We start from the raw sequence: 25,116 nt of genomic DNA on the forward strand, positions 1-25,116 counted from the left end.
ACAAAGGGCCTTTTCAGTCCTTTTCCCCCTATTAGGCCCCCTCCACCAGAATGGCGACCTTAATGTGGTCCTCTCACAGTTAATGAAACCACGTTTTGAGCCAATCCACAAAAGAGGGCTCAAGTTTTTCATATGGAAAGTGACTTTGCTTCTTGCGCTAACATCTGCCAGAAGAGTATGTGAAATTCAAGCCTTCACCATTAAAGATCCTTACTTGAGCTTCACGGAGGACTATGTTGTGCTACGAACAAATCCTAAATTTATATCAAAGGTGCCATCCCAGTTTCACGTTAATGAGCCTGTAATTCTGCGCACTTCTTTCCCCCATCCTTCATCTCCAGCAGAAAAATCTCTTCACTCTTTAGATGTAAAAAGATGCCTTAAGTTTTATTTGCAAAGGACAAAACAACTGCGCAGAACGGATCAACTTCTAGTATCTTATGGACCTGTAAAACTAGGTTTGCTGTTACAAAAAAATTTGTTGCACAATGGATCGCTGCTACTATCCAATTGTGTCATATTAAGGTGGGTAAACTGCTTACAACCAAGACCAAGGCGCATTCTACAAGAGCAGTATCTTCTTCTGCTGCTCTTTTTGCTAGTGATCCACTAGACCAGATTTGCTGTGCCGCTTCACGCGGCTATATTGCGTGGACATGGCAACTTATAGTGAAGCAGCAGTGGGACAGGCAGTCCTGTGCCATCGATTTCAATAAGGTAAGCCTCTATCATTAGAGGTATTTTTTCTTATGTGATATTATATATATATATATATTTGATATCTTGCTACATAGTATTTCATAGATTCACATGCGACCTCCCCTCCTCCCTGGAGAGGCTTCCCTTATTCCTTAAGGTTTATAGTTTCACACTTGTGCTTAAAAATCTGAGGAACCTAGCCTCTCTTGGGATTATTCTAAAGGGTGCCATCGCCTGATTGGCTGTTGATTAAGTTTGGTTCTTTTTTACAAAAGAAAGTGGACAGGCTATTGCAAGGACTCTTCATTGCATAGTAGCCTATAGTAGTTCTACCTACTGCTTTTATATGTATACCGTGGGACTCCCACTAAGACGATGGGGATGATTCAAGCATGTGAATCTATGAAAGATACCAATACTGGAGAACCGAAGTTACAGGTAAGTAACTCATTTTCATATTTCTAACAAAGGCCAATGGCCTGAAGGTGGATAAAGTTATTTAAATCATCAGACATACGTGTTGTACAGATCAGGGTAGAGTGGTTAGATTACCTTCATTTGCTTGAAAGGGGCCGCACCTCGTTGTAATAATTATTTTTTTGTATGTCAAAAATGTATTGAAACCATGGCGATTTTGCAGTTTGCCTCATCAGATATGAACCATAAAGTCTGTGTTACTGTATGATTCAAGAACTGTCGTTCACCGGTAACTGCTCCAGTGCAATAAGAGCACATTGACCTATTGCCATACTAGAAATGTGTGTTCCGTAAGTTGCTGCAAAAATGAAGGATCAGTATACGAAAAATGACTGCAAAATTTCTTTGTTTCATTTTAGTTTCACCAATTCTGATGGCCGCTGTCCTGGGATTCTGAGCCCTGAGCGCTTTACTTCCGGCACTTACAAATTGCAAAATTTCTTTGTTTCATTTTAGTTTCACCAATTCTGATGGCCGCTGTCCTGGGATTCTGAGCCCTGAGCGCTTTACTGCCGGCACTTACAAATTGCGATTTGAAACAGGAGAATTTTGGAAACAGTTGGAGCAGATCAGCTTCTACCCCTATGTGGAGGTATTTCAGTCAATTGTATATATTTTTGGAAACGTATCTTAGTCATAAGCCGTTATAACGTTGTACAAGCGCACTGAGCTAAAAAAAAACGTCTTCTTGCTTCACAGTGGTGCTGACTGTTAATAGCTTTATTTACAGTGTTATAAAGCTCTATACATATACTTCTGGGCCTGAGGTCTCCCATTAGACACTAATGGCTCGACAACAAAACAACAGTTTATTGAGTAAAAAATAGCTTACATGCATCATGTACAAATCCATATAATTGGCAAAGATGCTTCATGGATTAACAAGCACCTGAAGCCAAGCAATGAACGAAACAGCAGTGTACTCACATCCAAGTACATAATACTTCACATTCATCCATAACAGGATATAATAAGCCATTTTCCAACATAATCCCTCATTAATAAACAATGCTTTAGTCTTCTCCAACCTTGCCAGCTAATATTCAGTTGAGCCCAAAACTAAACATTACAAAACCCATCGAATTCACATATCTCTAAGTAATCACAGAAAAGAAGTGTAATCAAACACTTAATACAGGCGCGTTTGGAGGCAACCCTTATTAGGCCCCAGGGATGCATACCCCTGGGCCAAATTCTATCATTAAGGGGAGTAGCCCCCCCCCCCCCCCCCCCCCCCCCCCCTCACCAAGCCTTATTAGGCACTGGGGACCCCATCCTCCGGGACAACAGATCAGGGCACCCACAGACCAAGTTGTGGGCCACAGTATGGAGCCACAGGGTATCGCAGCCTGTGCATAGTTTGGAAGCCAGCATTGCTCCTGCTTTGAGTAAGCCACTCTCTTTGCATCCTCTCTCTGGGTGGGAGCAATGTCTGTTTCTCTGCCTGCAGGTGTGCAAGCTGGGAAACAAGTTTGCTCCCACCCAGTGGGAGCATGTAGCATGTCTAAATCTCCTGCTGGCTAGAAGCAACACGCCTTCCTTGCCCGTGCTGCTGCAGGTAGGGAAGGCATGTTTGCTTTCGTCTGGCGGGATATTTAAAATCACATGAAACTGTCCCAGGGGTGAGCTTCCCGGGACAGAGTACTTGTGCAAACTCCAGGGGTTGGGGTGCGTGAGGCTCAGTCCTGGGGGATAGGGCCTCTGGGGCCTACAAAGGCTTAGGCAGGGGGACCGCACATCACTCTTCTTCTTTTTCCCAGATTTCAGCTCCAGTGTAGGGGGTCCCCAGGGCCATGCACCTCCCTCCCCTAACTTAATGTACACAGCCCTGGTGCCCCTACTGACGCCCACCTCCCTAAATATTTTTTCTAAATTGTGGGTCACAATTTTGTTTTTTACTGAGATCATGTGGGAGCCCCACAAGGTCTGGGCATACCACACCTTTTAACCTGGCTTTCTGTCCTACAAAATCCTCCTCAGAGCCATCAACAGTAAAATCCTGGTTGGCTGCAAAGATTCGAAGACGACAGTATTGCAACCAAAAGTGGCAACAACCACGACGACTCAGACGTCGGCAAAAACACCATAGTTGATGGCAAGACCACCACAAGTAAGCCGCCAACATTACGGTTAACAACTGACCTGACAACAACCTTGTCAATGGTGCTTCAGACAACAGCTAAATCAACTCGAGAAGTTTAGCACCCAAAGCACACTTCACCTAGCAAGGTATTTCCTTTGCCGCCAAGCCATCTATTAGATGTAGAGGACTCAGATTATGACAGTCTGTTTGGAGTGGCGTACAGTCTTTCGTAGCTTAATGTTAAATATCAGAAGGAGGAAGACAAGAACTACTATGAACATTTCTATAAACCAAGTCAGCAGTACATAAAAGAACCTAAGCAGTATGTGGAGCATTTTCAACATGTCACTCAACCACCATCTCAAGAGGGTGTGATTCAGGTTCTGATAGCCTTAGTTCAAGACCTTCAGGGCATGTTACAGGACTATTATAAATGATTCCCAGAACCCGCAAAGTTAACATCTCCGATACTGCTACTTCAAGCTCCACCACCGAGAACTCCTTGTCCTATGCCACCACCTGCAACTCCTAAAATGACTCCAGTGTCTAACTTTGCAATGCCTCCTGTGGACAACCCATCTTCCTCAAATGAGGACAGGGAGGAAGGGGAAATTCTTGATAATCAATTTACCCCCAACAAATGGGATGATTATCTTATTCCAACATCTTCTCCACCTGCACCGCAACTGGTGGACTCCCCATTAGATAATATCAGAGGCTTCCATAGTCTTGTCGAGAGAGCAGCAAAACGATTTCAATTGCCTCAACGATTAAGCAATCAAATTGCTTCTTTTATGATTTCAAGGAACCCACAAAAAAAATCTATTAGTGCGATCCCAATAATGGATTATATTTTGCAGGAAACCATAAAGATTTTGAGGATTCCTGCCACAGTTTCAGCTGTCCTGCCAAAGATTGATAAAAAAAATACAGGGCACCTGGAGATCTGCCTGCATGTCTGGTTAGAAACCCAAAGCAGGATTCTGTGGTGACAGACGGCCCAACGCCGGTCCAAGAATCCTTCAACACAAATGTCAACCTAATAGATCGCCCCCAGTAGCAGCTTACCCCAAACAACCACCAAGGAGAAAGCAAGCATCTCAAACAAGGGACACTGTCATGACATCTCAAAAGTGCCAGGTGTACTCTCCACATATCACCAACCTGTGGGAGCAAATATTTTCAACTCTTTCCATCAATGGTGGAAAATAATTCTGGACAAATGGGTATAGGATCTCATCATATATGGTAATACTTTATAATTCATACAGATACCACCAAAAGGAGCACACCCACCTCATCTCCATCTACTTCAGAAGGATGTGTTAGCCATGTTACACAAAGTAGCAATTGAGAAAGTTCCACATCCTCAGAAAGGAATGGTTTTCTACACCTTTTGTTTCCTAATAAAGAAGAAATCAGGGGAATGGTGACCCATTTCAGAACTCTGAAGGTTGAACAAATACCCGAAAGAGCAGTCCTTTCTTATAATAACCATTCAAGACATCCTACATCTCCTCAGTTACGGAGATTAAATGGCAACCTTATATCTACATGATGCTTATTTTCATATCCCTACTCATCCGAAACATTATAAATTCCTCAGAGTCAGGGTAGCCGGCGCTCATTAAAAATTCGAAGTCCTCCCCTATGGTCTCAAATCAGCCCCTGGTATCTTTACGAAAATGTTTAGCCCCATTGGCAGCCCACCAGAGGCAATATAAAATCCACGTATTCCCCGAACTTCGACAAGTGGCTCATAAAAGCACCAACTGCCAATCGGGCGTCGAGAACAACTACGGACTGTCTGCACTTGTTCCGAAGTTTGTGTTTCACAAGTCAACCATCAGAAGTCACTCCCCCATCCAACAACAAGGATAATGTTCCTGGGAGCAATTTTGGATACACTCCAAGGCAAGGCATTCTTATCAAAGGAAAGACAAAAAAGACTCATGATATTAGCACGCAGAATATCACAGAGAAACTCAGTTTCAGTTCGGCTTTTCAAATCGCTTCCAGAGATGATGTCTTCTGCTATCTCGCTTGTATGCCCTTTACCCAGCTGAGAATGAGGCCTATACAGGAACAATTAGACAAGCAATAGATTCAAGTAGAAGGCTCTTTCGATGATCTCATCAACGTCACACTGACCATACCCTGGTGGACAGAGGTCAAAAATCTGTGATAACATTCTTATCCCAGATGCCCAACTATGTCATTACGACAGATGCGTGCCTCAACGGTTGGGGTGCTCATTTGCAAGACCTCCAAATAAGTGGAAAATAGACCACAAGTCAAAGGACGATGCATATAAACGTCCTAGAACTCCGAGCTATTTCATTAAGCCTCCAAGCTTTCCTGTCGAGAAGAACGGATCATCAGTGCTAATACCACAGACAACACAACCAGCATGCACTACGTGAACAAGTAAGGAGGCACAAGATCTCTGGTCCTGTCCAAGGAAGCACAAAGAACCTGGATGCCAGGACTCACGCTGGCTACCGTCAGTAGGAATCCCCGCAGCTTCATTGTGGTCCCGCCATGGCCCCCATTTGAGGGCAGAATTGACTGCCCTTTTTACACTCACCATTCCTTTTTGGACCAACATACTTGATTCATTCTTTCTCACCAGATACTGGGTGCTCTCGTTCCTGTCCTGATGATGACCTCACAGTCATAGAGGTCAAAATGTCGTCAACAGTAGACTTATATAGACTCCAATAATAATGAAATAATTGGACAGATAGGAGTCATGTCTTTCTAATAGTGATGCACGTTTTGTTTCGTCTCGCACTTTGCAATGCCCCTTCCATGTCACTTACAGCATTAGCAACAGATCTTTCCTTTTGGATGATGTTTATATAATGCAATAAATAAGGCAATTGCAAGATATTCCGTAGTTTGACCTTTTAATTATATGCCTGGGTAAAAGGTTATATTGTTTTGCTGTCTTCATACACAGAAGACTCTTTCACTTAATTTAATTGATTTATATCCTAGTGAACCAGTGTCCTCTCTAAATACTGTACCACCCCAGGTTCTCTAAAGTAATGGGATCACCCTTGTTCCTCAACATACCGATCTAGAAATGGGCTTTGACACATCAGATAACATTACAAGCAGAACATGGGCCCTGTACAAACCACAGTCTGGCAGATAGGTTGAGCAGAATAAAAAAACAGCTGTCATGTATGGGGACTAAATCAGTCCATTCTGAACAAGATCTTCCAGTATTTATTTATTTATTTATTTTGTCAATTTGTAGGGCGCAACAGCTACCCAAGAAGGGTTTCCCGGCGCCTAGACACAGCTAGAGACGAAAAGACAAAAAACGGAGGGATATTATGGGGAATTACTGTTCGTACAGCCAGGTCTTCACAAGCTTTCTGAAGCTATGGTAGTTATCTTCCTTCCGAATACTTGGAGGAAGCGTGTTCCATAGGGAAGGTCCAAGATAGGCAAAAGATCTACCCCCTGATCTTGCACGTTTGAACCTTGGTATACAGAACCTTGCTGCTGTCTGGGACCGGAGGTTTCTCTTAGGTGTGTAGAGGCAAGCAAGGGATTGGAGGTATTTTGGGGCTCCTCCTGTTTTTATTTTGAACATGTAGTTCAAAGCCTTGAAGCGAACTCTGTTCTCAATCCTGAGCCAGTGAAGGTCCCGGCGATGGTTCGAGACTCCAGCGTTCCTAGGGATCTTACACAGGAGTCTGACCGCAGCGTTTTGCGCCACTTGTAGTCGTCCAATGACAGATTTATTTGCGCCTAAATATAGGATGTTGCCGTAGTCAAGCCTAGATGTGATAAGGGCATTGACTACGGTCTTCTGAGTTGACATAGGCAACATCCACAGGATTTTCCTCAACCATCTGGTTATGGTGAGACACAACCCAGTAACTTTGCTGGCCTGCTTATCCATGGATAAGGCGTTGTCTAGTACAAAACCTAGATTTCGAGCATGGGACACCGGGGTAGGAAGGATGCCCATCTGCTCTGGCCAATGCGCGGGGTTCCAGAGATCTTTGTCTTTTCCCAGAATCAGAATTTCCGTCTTGTCCCCGTTCAGTTTTAACTGGTTAGCCGTCATCCAGTTCAGTATTTTTAGTAAACCTTCCTTGAGTAGTGACGGGGAGTGGGGACAAGAATTGGACAAGGAAAAAATGATTTGGGTGTCGTCAGCGTAGTTCATGAGCGTGAGCCCTAGCTTCTCAACAAGTTCAACCAGCGGTTTGAGATAGATATTAAAAAACAGAGGGCTCAGGATGGACCCCTGTGGCACCCCATGAGCTGCGGGTAAGGTGTCTGACTCGGCCTGTTCTGATGCGATCTGAAAGGTTCTGTTCGCCAGAAAGGATTTAATCCATTCCAGAGCCTTTCCTCTAATACCATTTGTGTGTAGTTCTCTAAGGAGCGTTTCGTGGGAGATGGTATCGAACGCCGCACTTAGATCCAACAGCACAAGTGCTACCGTTTGGCCTTGGTCAAGACGTTGTCGGATATTTTCAGTGACACCTAACAGGGCGGTCTCCGTCGAGAAACCAGCTCTGAAACCAGATTGCGAAGGGTGGAGTAAGAGGTTTTCTTCTGCAAAAGTGGCTAGCGTGGAGTGAACGTGTCTCTCGAGGCACTTAGAAAAAGCAGGAAGCAGAGATATAGGCCTATAGTTGGCCAGTATTTCAGGGTTAGCGTTTGGCTTTTTCAAGAGGGGTGTCACCATGGCGTGCTTCCATAAGGCCGGGACAGTGGCGAGGTCGAGGGACAAGTTTAAGAGGTTGGTAATGATATTCAGGGACTGGTCATCCAATTGTTTTATAATTTTAATAGGGATGGGGTCCCTAGGGGAACCGGATTTGACGGTTTTTAGGATTCCTTTGAGATTCTCTAATGAGAGATTCGGCCAGGCTTCCAGCAAGTTTTTGTCAACAGCAGTGGGTTGAGGTAGGCTGGGGTTAGATGGAGGGGGAGGATCAGCGTTGGATATTTTAGTATTGATGTCTGAGATAATTTTGTCAATTTTCTCATTGAAGAAGCAAGCTAATGCCTGACATTGTTTAGCGTTTAAGGGGGGTGCAGTAGCTGTAGTATGTGCGCCCGCCAATTCCTTAACTTTAGCAAACAGGGTTTTAGGCATGTTAGTTGCTTCGGTGATTGTTTTTGAGACGAAGGCCGCTCTTGCCTTTGTACACGCCGCGTGATAATGGTTTCTAGCTTCATGATAACATTTTTTGGCATAAGGGTCGTACTTTTTACGCCATTTACGTTCTAATACTTTGCATCTTGACTTTTCAGTTTTGAGGCTGTCATTAAACCATGGAGCCGGGGGACGATGTCTACTCCCTTTGGTTTGAGTAGAAGGCAGACAGCTATTAGCGGCATTTGTTAGCCAATTTTGAGTCTCAATTGCTACGTGGTCCATGTTGGAGTTTGGGCTAGGAGGGTTTTGTTTGAGTGCCGCATTTAAGGCATCAATGTCGACTGGTTTCCAGTTCCTTCGATTAGTGGTAATAGTATTATGTTTTGCTCTAGGGGAGGGTGGAAAAGAGATGCTAAAGCTGATGAGGTGATGATCGGACCAGCCCGAAGGTACGGTGGCGATATACGTGAGTTCACTGACATTAGTTATTATGGGGTCTAACAAATGGCCAGCTGTATGAGTAGGGCCGGAGTTGATAATAGATAAATTCAGTGCAGCTAGATCTTCCAGAAAATTATAACATGAGGGGATGGTGGAATCTTCCAGGTGTAGATTTAGATCACCCAGCAGAGAGAAATTGCTGGATGACATATAGTAGGGGGTAATGAGATTTGCGAAGTTTGATACCCATTGAGAGGGGTTGCCTGGTGGACGATAGATCAGAAGGCCTGACATAGTGAAGTTGGGGTTCAAGGTAATTTTAAACAGACCCGCTTCACAATCTGGGATTAGAACAGATTCCAAAGTACATTTGTGTTCTCTGTTAAAAATGATGGCTATCCCGCCCCCAACCTGTTTTTCCCTATCGAGTCTGGCAATGGCGTAATTGTCAGGGAGGGCAATAGCAACGTCTGGGCCAGCGCTGTCATGTAACCATGTCTCGGTTAGGAAGATGGCGCTAGGACATTCTTCAGTGAGGAGATTGAAGATTTCATGCTTGTGCTTGGGCAGTGATCTGCAGTTTGTACTGTAAAATACGTATGTAGGCTGTACATTATTACGTGGAGTTTTACATTTCCTGCGTCTCCTAGGTGGGTCAGCGTAGGGTTTGCGGACGTCAGTAGATAGTTTACACTCGGGGCAAACATGGGTTCCGACTATGTGAAGGTTGGACAGAGAGCAGTTCGGTTTCGGGGTAGGGCGTAGCGCTCTCAAAGCGGAGGGCGTTCTTACCAATCTGGGTGGTGCAGTTGGAGGGAGAGCCTCGGCGTCGTGCCCCGTCCTGACACGGACGGGCACAGACGGGCTAGTCTTTGGCGTGTCTTCGGCGTGCTGAAGGTGTGCCCGCTGCGCTCGACCGCTGCGCTGTCGGGTCCTGAGCATACTAAAAGGAGAAGAGGAGTGGGCGTGGCTACCGAGGGGGGCGTGGCCTCGTGTCACGTGATGCAGCGGCGCTGAAAGGGACAGAGGTCTTCCCCTTTCAGGCGCTGTTTAGTGCGTTTAACAGTCAACAAAGATCGAGTTTTTAAAAACAATTCTGATGTGCAAATGAGCAAGTTTTAAAAAGCAGCAGAGTTTTAGCAGCAGACTAGACACCCCGGCTTCCGCCTCAGGGTCCTAGCTGGTCAACACCGGCTTCGATAAGCAACAGCGCTTTAAAGCTTCCTGGAGTGGGCGTGGCTACCGAGGGGGGCATGGCCTCGTGTCACGTGATGCAGCGGCGCTGAAAGGGACAGAGGTCTTCCCCTTTCAGGCGCTGTTTAGTGCGTTTAACAGTCAACAAAGATCGAGTTTTTAAAAACAATTCTGATGTGCAAATGAGCAAGTTTTAAAAAGCAGCAGACTAGACACCCCGGCTTCCGCCTCAGGGTCCTAGCTGGTCAACACCGGCTTCGATAAGCAACAACGCTTTAAAGCTTCCTGGAGTGGGCGTGGCTACCGAGGGGGGCGTGGCCTCGTGTCACGTGATGCAGCAGCGCTGAAAGGGACAGAGGTCTTCCCCTTTCAGGCGCTGTTTAGTGCGTTTAACAGTCAACAAAGATCGAGTTTTTAAAAACAATTCTGATGTGCAAATGAGCAAGTTTTAAAAAGCAGCAGAGTTTTAGCAGCAGACTAGACACCCCGGCTTCCGCCTCAGGGTCCTAGCTGGTCAACACCGGCTTCGATAAGCAACAGCGCTTTAAAGCTTCCTGGAGTGGGCGTGGCTACCGAGGGGGGCGTGGCCTCGTGTCACGTGATGCAGCGGCGCTGAAAGGGACAGAGGTCTTCCCCTTTCAGGCGCTGTTTAGTGCGTTTAACAGTCAACAAAGATCGAGTTTTTAAAAACAATTCTGATGTGCAAATGAGCAAGTTTTAAAAAGCAGCAGAGTTTTAGCAGCAGACTAGACACCCCGGCTTCCGCCTCAGGGTCCTAGCTGGTCAACACCGGCTTCGATAAGCAACAGCGCTTTAAAGCTTCCTGGAGTGGGCGTGGCTACCGAGGGGGGCGTGGCCTCGTGTCACGTGATGCAGCGGCGCTGAAAGGGACAGAGGTCTTCCCCTTTCAGGCGCTGTTTAGTGCGTTTAACAGTCAACAAAGATCGAGTTTTTAAAAACAATTCTGATGTGCAAATGAGCAAGTTTTAAAAAGCAGCAGAGTTTTAGCAGCAGACTAGACACCCCGGCTTCCGCCTCAGGGTCCTAGCTGGTCAACACCGGCTTCGATAAGCAACAGCGCTTTAAAGCTTCCTGGAGTGGGCGTGGCTACCGAGGGGGCGTGGCCTCGTGTCACGTGATGCAGCGGCGCTGAAAGGGACAGAGGTCTTCCCCTTTCAGGCGCTGTTTAGTGCGTTTAACAGTCAACAAAGATCGAGTTTTTAAAAACAATTCTGATGTGCAAATGAGCAAGTTTTAAAAAGCAGCAGAGTTTTAGCAGCAGACTAGACACCCCGGCTTCCGCCTCAGGGTCCTAGCTGGTCAACACCGGCTTCGATAAGCAACAGCGCTTTAAAGCTTCCTGGAGTGGGCGTGGCTACCGAGGGGGGCGTGGCCTCGTGTCACGTGATGCAGCGGCGCTGAAAGGGACAGAGGTCTTCCCCTTTCAGGCGCTGTTTAGTGCGGGTAATGGGACAAACCAACACTTGATCTCTTTGCAACAGAAGAGTACCAAAAATTCAGTTTTTATGCAAGCTGGCATCCACAAATGGGCTGATGGGGGAATATGTTTTCGATCAGATGGTAAGGGATCTTTGCATATGCTTCTCCACCGATCCCTCTCATACCCAGACTCCTCAGGAAAATAAAGGGCGAGCCATGTTGTATAATTTTGATAGCTCCACGATGGCCCAGGAAACACTGGTTCATGGAACTACTACTACTATCAGATACATGTGCTACGCAAACAAATGATGGACGGGATGCTAACTAAATCATTTATTCACACCCAGTCAAGAGATCTGGGTTAAATCCATTGCTTTTTTGCTCCCCATGCCACCCCAATTTAGACCCAGCCACATGCAAATCAGTCTTGGCCCTGTGCCTCATGGGAACAGTCCAACCGAACTGCCAAGCCAGGTCCTCCCTGGACCGGAAACAAGCATCCTGGAACCGGTTTCTGGGTATTACCCTTCATCGGCCAGGCTAGCTTGAATCCAGTGGCACAGTGAGCAAGGGTCCCACGTCTGGGCGCACCCAGCCTACTTAGGGTGAAAAGTGCTACGCAAACAAATGATGGATGGGATGCTGAATAAATCATACATTCAGCAGCAGTCAAGAGATCTGGGTTAAATCCATCGTTCATTTGCTCACCATGCCACCCCAGTTTAGACCCAGCCATATGCAAATCAGTCTTGACCCTGTGCCTCATGGGAACAGTCCAGACCGAACTGCCAAGCCAGGTCCTCCAGATATATGTCATATTCAGGTGAAACTTCGGGGCGACTTATGATCAGTGAACCACAACCAAGTACTTAATCTGAACCCAACTTCCCTGCACTTATCTTATCTGTCAGGCTCCTGAATACCATGAATTCACAAATTGATATATGCCTCAAGGATGCAGAGATATTGTTGCAAGAGCCAGAGCTGATAACACTAACAAAGTATAAAGATGTAAGTGAAAGCGTTGTTGTTTATGGTGCCAAAAGACTAATATTCACCCAATCTTGGCACCGGCAGAGCAAATCTTACCGTACGTGCTATTATTGGCAAAATCCGGCTTAGTTCATGCTTCTATTAAGTGAATCTAGCTGAAATTTCAAGCTACAGACGCACATCTGGAACTCCATCCTTATAGTCTAATAGATTCATTAAGCAGTTCCTTTAAGGTCTATCAGAGTCTTCCCTCCGAGAAAGTCTCCTCCTCCAACCTGGCAACTTAACAAAGTACTGGCACAGCTGTTGAAAAGTCCCTTTGAACCTATACATAAAGCAGAGATAACATTTTGAACATGGAAAGAGGCGATGCTATTGGCTCTTACATCAGAGAGAAGGGTGAGTGACATACAAGCGTTCACCATTAAGGAACCTTTCTTGAAGTTTAAGGATGATGCTATGATTCTTAAGGATAAACCCAGGTTCATTCCAAAGGTCCCTTCTGATTTTTCATCTAAATGAACCTATTGTACTCAAAACATTCTTTGTTAATTCGCAGATGGCACCGGAAAAATCACTGCACACACTGGATAGAAAGAGATGCCTAAAGTTTTATTTGCATCGCACTAAGCAGTTCAGAAACACCTGCTAGCAGCATATGGGAACCATAACTGAGGTGGTCCGGTTTCCAAGGCAAGAGTAGATTGATGGATATCAACTGCTAATCAATTCTGCCATTCTAAGGCTGATATACCTTTGTCAGATAAGGTACAAGCATACTCTAAAAGGACTGTCTTTACATCAACAACTCTATTTGCTGGAGTGCCTATTGAAAGCAGATGCCGAGCAGCGACATAGAAAAACAGGCATATGTTCACACAACATTATTGCCTGGAATCGTTGCATCGCAGTGATGCAGCTGTGAGACCAGCATTATTGCACCGTCTATTCCAATAGGATGAGCTTGTTTCATTCTATTTATACCCACTGTCCACTATTGTGTTATGTTTAGTATGATCTTATCAATAAATATATAACTGCTCTCTTCGGATTCAAGCATTTAAATCTATGAAAGATCCAATACTAGAGAAGAAAATAAGTTACCTGTAACAAATGTTCTCCAGTATTAATATCTTCCATAGATTCACATACAACCCACCCTCCACCCCATAGATGCTCTCTTTCTTGTATGTGAAGACAACTCCCACTATTACTTGAAAATCTGAGGGAAGATGCCTCTGTAGGGAGTGTTCTTGAAGGTGCCATTGCCTGATTGACTGGAGTTTGGTTCTTTATAAATTATGTGGATAAGCTAATCACAGTTATGTCTTGTAGCCATTATAAACTATGTGTACTGTTTCTACTGCTTTATAAGGTACTGTGTGACTTGCACCTTGGCGACGGGGAATGATTCAAGAATGGCAATCTATGAAAGATAACAATATTGTAGAGCGGAAGTTACAGGTAGGTAATATATTTTCTTTCTTTCTCAACAAATTAACCATGAACCAATTGACAACTTGCATGATTTGTCCCCCCCACCCCACTCCGCATTTGTCTTCTCCAATCCAGGGCAAGTAGTGATTTTGTTGCTGTCCCTTCATATTAATCTCTGGGTTCTGGCTTTCCGCACTCGCCAGTAAACGTCCACCCTCAGGTCCTTACGGTCTTTGGCGTAGTGTATATGCTTTTGTAGTCCAGTGATCCACTAACTGCCGCCCCTAGTGACAGACACTAGTGCTCCACCATGTACCATATTTTCCTACATTTCTTGGGGTATCCCCCTCCCTAGTACACCAATTATTCTGAAGTTCTGCACCTTTGCGTTCCTTGCGCCCCATTTCATTACAATTTCTCTGTTGGCCAGTAGTCACCGATTTACCAGAAGCTTTTGGTATGATTTTGCGTTAAAGTCGCTTCACACGTCTAGCAGCATCAGTATCACCTGCCCCACTATCTGTGTGCTCACAGCCGCTTCAAGTGGAGTCCACACACCCCTCCAGAACCATTCTAACATTGGGCAATACCATAGTGTGTGGAGGAAGGATCCCTCTAAACCACATTCTCGCACGCATCTGTTGTCCACCGCCCATAGGGCCAGATGTAGGTAATCCCAGATTACCGATTCTTAAATACCGAATCATACCGATTCGGTATTTAAGAACTGGCAATCGGGATTTAGGTAATTTTACCGATTTCATTACCGAATCGGTATGATTCAGTAATTACCGAATCGGTATTTACCGATTCGGTAATTGCCATTCATTCCTATGGGCCTGAATGAATGTCAATTACCGAATCGGTAAATACCGATTCGGTAATTGGTGGAAACATTGAAGGGTGGCAGGGTGTCACTTTGACACCCTGTTGCACCCCTCAATTGTGCATGGGTGCACATGTTGCAGACATACATGCCCTTAGGGCATGTATGTCTGCAACATGGCACTGTTTAAAAAGCAAAAAAAATGCTTTTTAAAGGTTTTTCATTATTTACCACCAACTTCTAGTTGGTGGTAAATAACGAATTCTTAAACCCCTGTAGCACTGATTGCAGTGCTACCTACAGGTCAAAATACAGAATCAGTAATTTTACCGATTCGGTATTTTACAGAATCGGTAAAATTACTGATTCGGTAAAATTACTGAATCTGTATTTTAACATGCCCCTACATCTCCATCTTCAAATACCGGTCGGTAACGGCCAAAATCGGCCGTTACCGACCGGTATTTGCCTTCCTACACCTGGCCCATAGTGTTCTAGTATAGTATATCCTGTGTAATGTTTTGTGTTGGAAGTGGAAATGCACTTGTATCGCCACTTCTTGGGGGAATAGTTGTTATTATTATTATTATTATTATTATTAGGCAATTTATTGAGCGCACAAATACCCTTACATGTCTCGGCGCTGAGGAACATCTTGGGATGAGGAAGAGAAGGGGAAGGAAGGATTATTGATTGAATAACCAAGTTTTTAATTGTTTACGGAAGGATAACAAAGTGGGTGTAGATTTGATATGTAGCGGGAGTGTGTTCCAAAGTTTGGTGGTGGCGACAGTGAAACTTCTGTCATCCCAGATGGCCTTTTTGGTTCTGGGCACCGTCAGTAGATGAGCTGCAGAGGAGCGTAGGGATCTAGTCGATCTATAGGAGCATAGAGTGTTTATTGAGCAATTCAGGTCCTATCTTGTGGATTGCCTTTTAGGCAATACAGAGGGCCTTGAACTTTGTTCTGCCTTTGATGGGCAGCTAGTGCATAGTAATAGTAGATCGTCTCTCCAGTCGTCGTCATTGATATCTCCAACATCCTTTTGCCATCGTGCCCCCAACTTAACCAGGCCTCCCTGTGTATTTGTCATTAGGGTGCTGTATATTCATTAAATGGCCTTAGTGGTCCTATATCTGTCCAACAATCATCTTCCATAGTCGCCTCACCTGGGGAGATTTGGGCTTTTAGTGTGTGATCTAGCCACAGATAGTTGAACAGATGTTTAGATGACATATCATATTCCTTCCTCGGGTATTTGAAAGGCACTATGTCATTCGCATCCCATATATCACCTAGGGTAGATAATCCAATCGGGTCCTATTTCCTGAAGCCCGGGATTGTGTTAGCCTGGCCCAGTTTGTTCCCCAGCCACCTTGGAGCCTTTGGCATCAACCTCTTTTCCCATCCCATTTCCTTCAATAGTCTATGCCAGATAGTGACCACCGTAACAGTCGCTGATGGTGCGTCAGACATAGTTCTGATTCAATTAAATACATGGAGGTAGCCCCAATCACCCATCATCACTCAGTCCAGCCAGAATACCAGGTCATCCAATGGTGCAACTGCCAACTCGTTTACTACGATGACCTGAGCCGCCTCATAATATTTCTGAACATTAGAGATTGCTGTGCCCCGAACCTCAAGCGTTGGAGCATCAAGCGCGCTATTAGTTGTGTGCCATCCATCTGTAGCAGCCTGCTTTAGCCAGACGCCGCTAGCTGCTTTTAAACTTGCACTGAATTTTTGCTTTTAAAATTGTGTTGCCTGATACTACTTTGCTCCTTACCTTACTGTCTGCAAATCCTCCCATAGCCCCGGTCCGACACAGCTTGTGCCGGTTGTTCGGAGGGCTGACCCGGGACCTTTCTTACACCACTTCCGGCGGATGTCGGGGTTAGCGCTGCAGTCTCTGGTGCCAGCTAGACTACTTAGGGTACAGAGCAAACGCGCTACGGGCGTGCCGAAGCCGCGCCAAAGGCAAGCCCGTCTGCGCCCGTCCGTGCCCAACCGGGCCCAGGGGCCATGACCCCTGCTCAAAATCTCACAAAACGGATTACCTATTCTACGGACCAACTCCGTGCTCTTAGGCCCCATGAGAACCAAGGTTGTACCCCATGGCAATTGGACAGTCTCTGTCCCAGATTTTGCCCCAATTGTAAATTTTTCCTTGAGTCCCCACAATCTTGCCGCCGCTTTTCGCCTGTGATGAAGCCTACCTTAAACTTCACAATTCTCAACCTCAACTGCCGCTCCTTACCCAAGCATAAATGGGACATCTATGATCTTCTAACCAATGAACTTCCTGACGCTCTGTTTCTTACAGAAAAATGGCTTCACAATAGCTCGGGCCCTGACATTACTGAAGCGTTACCATCTAATTATGCTATTGTCAGGGTAGACAGACTAAATAAAATGGGGGGAGGCATTGCAATAATCTTTAAAAATACTCTACAATGCAAATTCGACCCACTAAACTTTCCTAACTGTGAGGCTGCCCTCTTCAAACTCTGTTTACACCCCAACTTCACCTTCGCAGGCTTACTAATCTACCGGCCACCGGGTCCTTCAAGCGCGTGGGCTCTACAATTCCCTAATTTTGCAGCCTCTCTACTCGTGAATTCACAAAACTTCTCTATCCTAGGTGACCTAAATCTACATCTATAGGACACACAAAACTCTATGAGCAGCAATCTTATAGCTGACCTAGCTGCTATGAATATCATGCTCCACAACTCAGGACCCACTCACAGAGCTGGCCATCTTCTTGACCCGATCTTTTCCAACCTTCCCTCTATTCACTGCTCTCCTGCACTCCCCCTACACTGGTCGGATCACTTTCTATCCAAGTTTAGTTTCGCCCCCCTTTACCCCAGCTCTACTCATATTGTCTGCAAAAGAGACTGGAAAAAATTAGACATGAACACCCTTAATCAAGTCTTAGATGCTCATCTTCCTCCAGCTTTCTCCAATACGGACTCAGCTCGAGGCGATGTAGAAACCTTATCAAGAAAGATTGACGATTGGTTCACGGTTGCCATTAACACCTGTCTCCCCCTGTCACAGAAAAAACAGAAAGACCACACAATTCCAGTTCCCTGGTTCAATGAACCGCTTAAAGTTGCAAAATCCAAATGTAAGCGCCTAGAACGGAGTTGGAGGAAAGACGACTCCCCTGAATCCAGGGACGCTTACAAAAAAGAATTAAAACTATATCACAAATTATGCACCACTGCTAGGGCCAGCCATGTCGCTAGAACCATCTCTGAGGCCACGAACCAATCCAAAACTCTTTTTGGACTGATTAAAGAGCTAGCGGGCTCCGCAACTACAGCTAAACCGCGCCCCCTTGACAGCAGCCAGTGCGAAGAACTAGCTGAATTCTTCACAAATAAAATCAAAACTATCTAGCAGGACATAGCTAAACATCACTCCAATAGGCCCCAGAATTTATAATCACCCACCTCAAATATCACTAGTTGCCTTGCTACATCACACCTGTCCTGCACCCATGCATACCTGGAGTCATGGCCATTTCTCAACCAGGATGCTCTGACCGAGATTTTAGGCAAATTAAAATCTGGCTCACCCAATGACCCACTTCCCATCTCAATACTAAAACAACTTGACAACTCCCACCTATCCATTATTTGTAAAACCCTCAATCTCTCCCTGCAAGACTCAACTGTCCCGGCTAGTTGGAAACATGCCATGGTGACACCTCTTCTGAAAAAGCCCAGGGCAGACCCAAGTGTCCTATCCAACTTCCGCCCCATTTCTCTTCTGCCAGCCTTTTCCAAGATTCTTGAGATGCACATCCATTCTCATCTTGCCCAGTTCATCGAGGTCAACCACATTCTTCACCCCTCTCAATCCGGCTTTTGACCGGGTTTCTCCACTGAAACAACTCTGTTGGGAGTTACGGAGAACCTGCGCCATCATCTAGACAGAGGAGACACAGTTGCGCTGATAATCCTCGACCTCAGCGCAGCATTCGATACTATTTCCCATACCATATTCATATACACTCTAACTTCGCTGGGCATTTGTGGCCCTGCACTGAGCTGGCTCTCTCCTTTCCTTACACACCACACGTTTCAAATGTTCTCCAACACGGCAACCTCCAAAATTCATGTGTCTCCCTATGGAGTTCCCCAGGGCTCTGTGCTCAGCCCCCTACTTTTTAATTTGTATGTTAAACCTCTGGCCCATATCGCAGAACAAGCTGGTCTCACTCTATTCACCTATGCTGATGACTCCCAGATTTCATTCTCCCTTTCAAACCCTGGCCCTGGCTCCACATCCCTCCTGCAGTCAGGTTTAAGGAAACTTGCCACCTGGATGAACAACAATCTACTTAAATTGAACGGTGGTAAGACCGAAGTCTTAATTCTGGGTCAAAAACACGACCTAAGGAGTTCCAAACACTGGCCTACTGAGATGGGCCCCCTCCCTTTCCCATCAGACGAAGTACGCAATCTGGGTTTTACCATCGACAATGCTTTGAGTATGCACCATCAGGTAAACAAGGTCTCGGCCACCTGTTTTACAATGTTGCGGTGGCTAAAGAAAATCATCTGGATGTTGCCTAGCGACACCCAAAAATCTGTGGTCCATGCCCTTATAACTTCTCGGCCGGACTATGGCAACGTCCTTTACCTTGGGGCTAACAAGGCTGTGACAAGACGACTGCAGCTGGTTCAAAACAAGACTGCTGTGTAAAATTCCCAAAACAGCCCACATTTCCGGACACCTCCGTGATTTACATTGGCTCAGGGTAGAGAGTCGTATCAAATTAAAAACCCTGAGCTATATGTTTAAAATCAAATTGGGCACTGCTCCCTTGTACTTACAATCCCTTGTCCATACCCACACTCCCTCCCGCCACCTTCAGTCCTCATCCCAAGGCTACTTCAATGTGCCTAGAATCAGATTAACTAGAATGGGAGGCAGGTCTTTTGCTTACCTAGGCCCCACACTTTGGAACTGTCTTCCCTTGAGCATCCGCATTGAAACCAGCTACGTCCGTTTTCGCAGAGCCATCAAGACCTGGCTTTTCAATCAATAATCGTTTGTACTGTTGAAACGTTAGGCTACCTAGCACTTTGCCTGTCCAGCACCGAGAAACCCTTTTTGAGTAGCTGTCGCGCTCAATAAGCTTAATAAATAAATAAATAGCAGGAATCTAAGTAACCTATTTAGATTCTGGAAGAAGGTGGGTGGTATAATGTATGAATCGATCTGTAGTAAGTATGTGAACCTGATTAGAGCAATTATTTTGAAAATGGTTGCCCGTCCCATCAGGGAGAGCGGTAGGGGTTTCCAATGTTTTATGTTTGCATCTAGGTTGTTGAGTAGGGGTTATAGGTTTTCTGTGTTGTGCATTTTCTCGTCAGTGGATATCCCCAGTGCCAGATATTTAAAGAGGTCATCCACATTCTTTAGGGGCATGAGCAAAGATGTTGGTGGTACCCAACCGCCCATTGGAATCAGTATTGAATTGTCGCAGTTAATGCTTAAATCCGAATATTTACTGTGTATATTTTTTAATACCTCGCCCACCCTTGCTAGGGAGAGATTCGGCTCTGCCCGAAACAGCAGGATGTCCTTCACATATAGCGAGATATGCTCCTCCCATGTGGGTTCCCATCTCCATCCCCAAACCTGGGCATCAACTCTCACCCACTCCGCCATTCTTTCCATCGCCAGAGCAAATAGGATCAGTGACAGGGACATCTCTGCCTAGTTCCCGCCATATCAGGAACTCTTTTGATTTTACCCCATTGACTTTAACACGTGCGCTGGGGTTTGTGTATAGCAGCTGTATTCAATTTAAAAATCTAGGTCCGATCTCCATTTTCTGTGGGATTTTGAAAATAAAGGGCCATTCCAGGGGATCCAATGCTTTGTTCTCATTTAGGGAGGTCACTGCCAGGGTCTCTCTCAGGTCCTTCGCCGCTGCCATGTTGTTGTATGGGTGTCGTAAATTGAGCTTTGTGGACCTATGGGGCATGAAGCCATTTTTGTCTGGGTGGATAAAGTCTAATATCACCCTATTCAATATGTTAACTAGAGCCTTTGCTAGAATTTTGGTGTCTGAGTTAAGGAGTGAGATGGGTCAGCATGAGTCCCAGCTCTTTCTGGGTTTACCTTCCTTAGATAGGAGTATTATTGTTTCCAAATCCAGGTCTCTAGGCAGTATACCATTCTGTTAGGCCTCAGTGTACATGTGGTGGAGTGGTAGTACAATCTCTCTAGCGATTTTTTTTAAAGAATTCCACTGGTAGCCTGTTAAGGCCTGGGGTTTTCCCTGCTTACATTTGCGTGATGGCCACCTGTGCCTCCTCCTGTGTGAGTTCATCCTCTATTCCCGCAGCCCTGTGTGCTACTAGCTGCCTGCAAGGGCAGTCGCAGACAAACCCCTGTAGTGTACTGTCTGAGTGCTGTGATTTTGCGGAGTAGAAGTCCTGCAGATAGTCCGCCAGCATGGACCCTATGGCCTCGTAGTGCACCTGGGTGTTCCATCTGTAGCTATTATCATGAGTATGGTTCCTCTCTCATTCCTTGGCTCAGAGCCATGCTAAGATATTGCCTACTTCATATATGCGTTTTTGTTGTGCAACATAATTTTGCTTTACTATCTCAGTGAGCAGTGTACGATACTCCTCCTGCTTCATTGTGAGATATGCTCTCAGTGCCTCTGTTGGTTGAAGTAGATAGTCTCTCTAATTCTAAAAGTTCCTGCTCTATTTCATGGCATTGTACCTCCCTGTTGCGCTTGTCCCCCACCACCCCGATATAATCTCTCCACGTATTGTGGCGTTATAGGCCTTCCAAATGGTGGATGCATCCTTTACCTTGGTAGTATTGTCTTTGAAGCAGTGGCTGGTAGCCTCCTGTAGGCGGTGTTCCTCCTTTGGGTTAGAAAGGCACCAGGCTGCCATTCTCCATTCACCTCCCCCCGTGGTTTCTGGATATCTAGACGGGTGCTCAGAGGTGAGTGGTCAGAGATTGTCTTTGCCATCTATGAAGTGTTGCCTGTGGTGTGAAGTAGTAGTCAATGTCAGAGTGAGTATCATGCGCCCCTGAGTAATGGGAGTATCCATGTTGTGGGCATTGCAGTGTTGTCCAGATGTCCCTCATGCCTCGTGCTCACGTAAAGGAGTGTAGCTTCCCGATCTCGGTTGCCCACCTAATTGCATTGCGGTCCATTCCTTCATTTATTGTCATATTGAAGTCCTCTCCCAATATGGTTAGGGCTTGGGGCAATTCCGTGATCAGGTTGCCCATCATATCCAGTGTATCTGACTGTAACCCCAGCGGAGAATATACATTTATCAATGCTACCATTTCCCCCTCCCATTCTCCCTGAGTCGTCATGTAGCGGCCCTCTTAGTCTATCCATATTCTGGCGACATGGAAGGCTGTCGGGTTCCTGACCAGAATTGCTACCCCCCTGGAGCCTGTGGTGTATACCAAATGGCTCACCACCGCAAATTTTCCTCTGGTCAGTGTTTCGCATCTGGTGGAGAAAGACCACGTCCGCCGACAGTCTGTTCATCTCTTTCATCACTTAATTCCTCTTGATTTTTTGGCCCAGTCCATTGACATTCCATGTCAGTAGTTTTAATGTATGGGTCAACATGTTTGTCGGTTTGGGTCCTGTTGGACTTGGCCCTTTTTGCAGGGTCATCCCTGAACTTTTTGCCTTCCTCCTCTATTTTCCTGTCCTGTTGTTGGCTGTTTTATGACTCTGGGCACTTTACCGCTGCTGATCAGTGCTAAGGTGCATATGCTCTCCCTGTTATAAATTGATTTATGAATTAGTGACTCCATGATTGGCTGATTTGGTTCACTTGTCAGACCCTAGTACAGTGCACTGAGTGTGCCCAGGGCTTGTAAACCAAATGCTGTTAGTAGGCTTGCATCACTAGTTGTGCCACCCACAGAAGCAGCCTGTAAAAGTGTGTTTAAGGCCTGCCATTGCAGAGCCTGTGTGCAGTCTGGTACTGCCATGCTGACTAGGCAAGTGCACCCACTTGCCAGTCCCTAAACCTTCCCGTTTCTTCATATAAGACACTCCTATGGTAGGCCCAAGGGCATGGTGCATTGTAAGTATACGGTAGGACATGCCCTGATGTGTGTGGCATGTCCTAATAGTGAATTACAGCCATTTTCGTTTTTCACTATTGCAAGGCTACCTGTTCTCCATAGGCCAGAATGGGCACTTAGAATATTACATTTTATAATCCTAACTGGCTCAGAGAACATGGTAGAAATTCGAGTTTAGCATGCCTGAACTTAGAATGATAAAACACATCTTTTAGTGAAGTTGGTTTTAACATTCTGTGTTTGAGAATACCACTTTTATAAAGTAGGTATTTTCTTGTGTGATTATCCAAGCCTGTCTCTGCTAGGTTGTGTATTCCTTGTCTGGAGTTTGAGTGACAGGGCTGGGGGATTCCAAGAGACAGGATGAGTAAGCCCAGTGGTGAATAGAGAGAGCTGCATCTAGATGGGAGGGAGGAGTTGCACCTGGGACCTGAATAGGACTGTGCCTGCCCCCCACAGTGCTGGCTCCACCCCCTGTGGTGCGTCTGACGTCTCTGCCCTGCGAAAGGAGAGAAGGAATCATGTCAACAGAGTGCTCCAGGGCTGTGCCTTTCCTCCACAATGCTGGCTCCACCTCCTGTGGGGCGTCTGATGTTTCTGCCCTGCACTGTGAAAGGAAAGAAGGAGTCATGTAAACAAGAGTGCTCCAGAACTGGTTTGGACTAGGCAAAGGCCCTTCTGCCCTCAGAGGACAAAAGATTTTGGGGTGTAAGTATTGGGACCCTGATACCAAGAATTTAGATCACTGGACTACAAGAAGAAACCTTTGTTATGTTATGTTATGTTAACATTGCTTATATAGCGCATGGCTGCCCCAGCAACAGGGCGTCCCAGCGCTTACAGGCAGACCAGCTGGCGGGGCTCAACCGGGAAGGCAGCGGAGTGAGATCATTTTATGGAAACCGGTGCGGGGCCTCCCTAAATGGAGGCGAGCAGCCAGGTTTTAATTCGTATCCGAAAGAGCCAGTGGTCTTGTGTAGCGCGAGCCACAGGGGGGATGGAATTCCATCGAGCTGGGGCCAGGGACCTGAAAGACTGGCCACCTGCTCTGCTCTTGCGCACCCTAATGGTGCGGGCAAGGTGGAGGTCTGCAGAGTGTAAGGCACGTGTGGGAACATAGAAAGTACAGAGCCCCTGCAGTATTTGGGGGCCCTGGCCATGTAAGATTTTGTGGGTTAGAAAGAGGGTCTTAAATTGGATTCTTTGTTTCACGGGCAGCCAATGCAGACGGCACAGAAGATTTTAGGTACGACAGTGTTTAGGTAGGGCAAAGAGAGTGCGGGCAGCTGCATTTTGAGCCCTTAGAAGTCTTTTAGTGACCGTCTTATTGGTTCCCAGCAATAGTCCATTACAATAGTCCAGATGGGATAGAACCAAGGACGGGACTATTACGTGGCGGGTGGGTGGCTCAAAAAAGCTCAAGATGGGTTTGAGTCTGCGCAGGCGGCCAAAACAGGTACCAGCAACCTTTTTTGCATGTGACTCAAAGGATAGGGAGTTGTCCATTAGGACCCCCAGATTCTTGACAACCTCCTTAGGTATAGGGAGGGGACCCATTGTCGGAGGCCACCACTGATAGTCCCAATTATGTGAGTCGCGGCCAATCAGGAGCACCTCCGTCTTGGAAAAGTTAAGTTGGAGGTAGTTCTCCGTCATCCAGTTCGAGATGGTCAGGATATCTTCCTGGAATTTTAACTGGTCCAGCACGGCGTTATTAGAGAAGGTGAAAATCAGCTGCGTGTCGTCCGCATATGAAATCAGTTCGAGGCATGGGGGCTGCTGAATGCATATCTGTGCATAGATCGCCGCCTAGTGTTGGGTCCGGATGATTGCACATTGTTGTCCTGGAAGAGTCTTCGGCGTATCACGAGATAGGTGGCTCCTCCCCTGGACTACAGTGCGCATGGGCATCGACTCCATCCCCAGATTGCTTTTTTCCGCCATTGGGTTCGGATGCATATTGGTTCACTCAAGTTCGGAATTGATATAAAACTTTCTCTTGGCCAAACGGCCTTTAGTTTACCGTCGGTATTGTCTTGCGATCGATGCCCAGTTCTGTTCCTGCTCAGTTTCCGAGCCGGACATCCAGAAGAGCCGCGTGGCTTTTCGGCACTGATGGCCCGGTCGACGCCAGAGGCCTTATCGACGAACCATCATGGAACGGAGCCCGTTCAAGAGATGTCCCGTTTGCAACTCGAAATATCCCCACATCGATGTCCACCCGGTGTGCAACAAGTGCCTGTCGCCGGATCACGATGAAGCCAGCTGTATGGCTT

The 25,116-nt window shown here is 46.1% G+C and overlaps 1 protein-coding gene across 3 annotated transcripts in view; it reads left to right on the forward strand.

The window, feature by feature from the left end:
- LOC147677881 (blastomere cadherin-like) overlaps positions 1-25,116 on the forward strand; it is a 352,327-nt gene that overhangs the window by 301,656 nt on the left and 25,555 nt on the right. For all 3 annotated transcript variants that reach the window (XR_015302467.1, XM_086945778.1, XM_086945777.1), the window contains one exon: positions 1,633-1,768. Coding sequence is in view for 2 of the 3 variants with exons in the window: in XM_086945778.1 (XP_086801904.1) it covers positions 1,633-1,768 (136 nt within the window). In the remaining variant the exon portion in view is untranslated. The remainder of the gene's footprint in view (positions 1-1,632; positions 1,769-25,116) is intronic.

This window comes from Lissotriton vulgaris, chromosome 12 (genome assembly GCF_964263255.1).
Source record: "Lissotriton vulgaris chromosome 12, aLisVul1.2, whole genome shotgun sequence".
Classification (NCBI taxonomy): Eukaryota; Metazoa; Chordata; class Amphibia; order Caudata; family Salamandridae; genus Lissotriton; species Lissotriton vulgaris.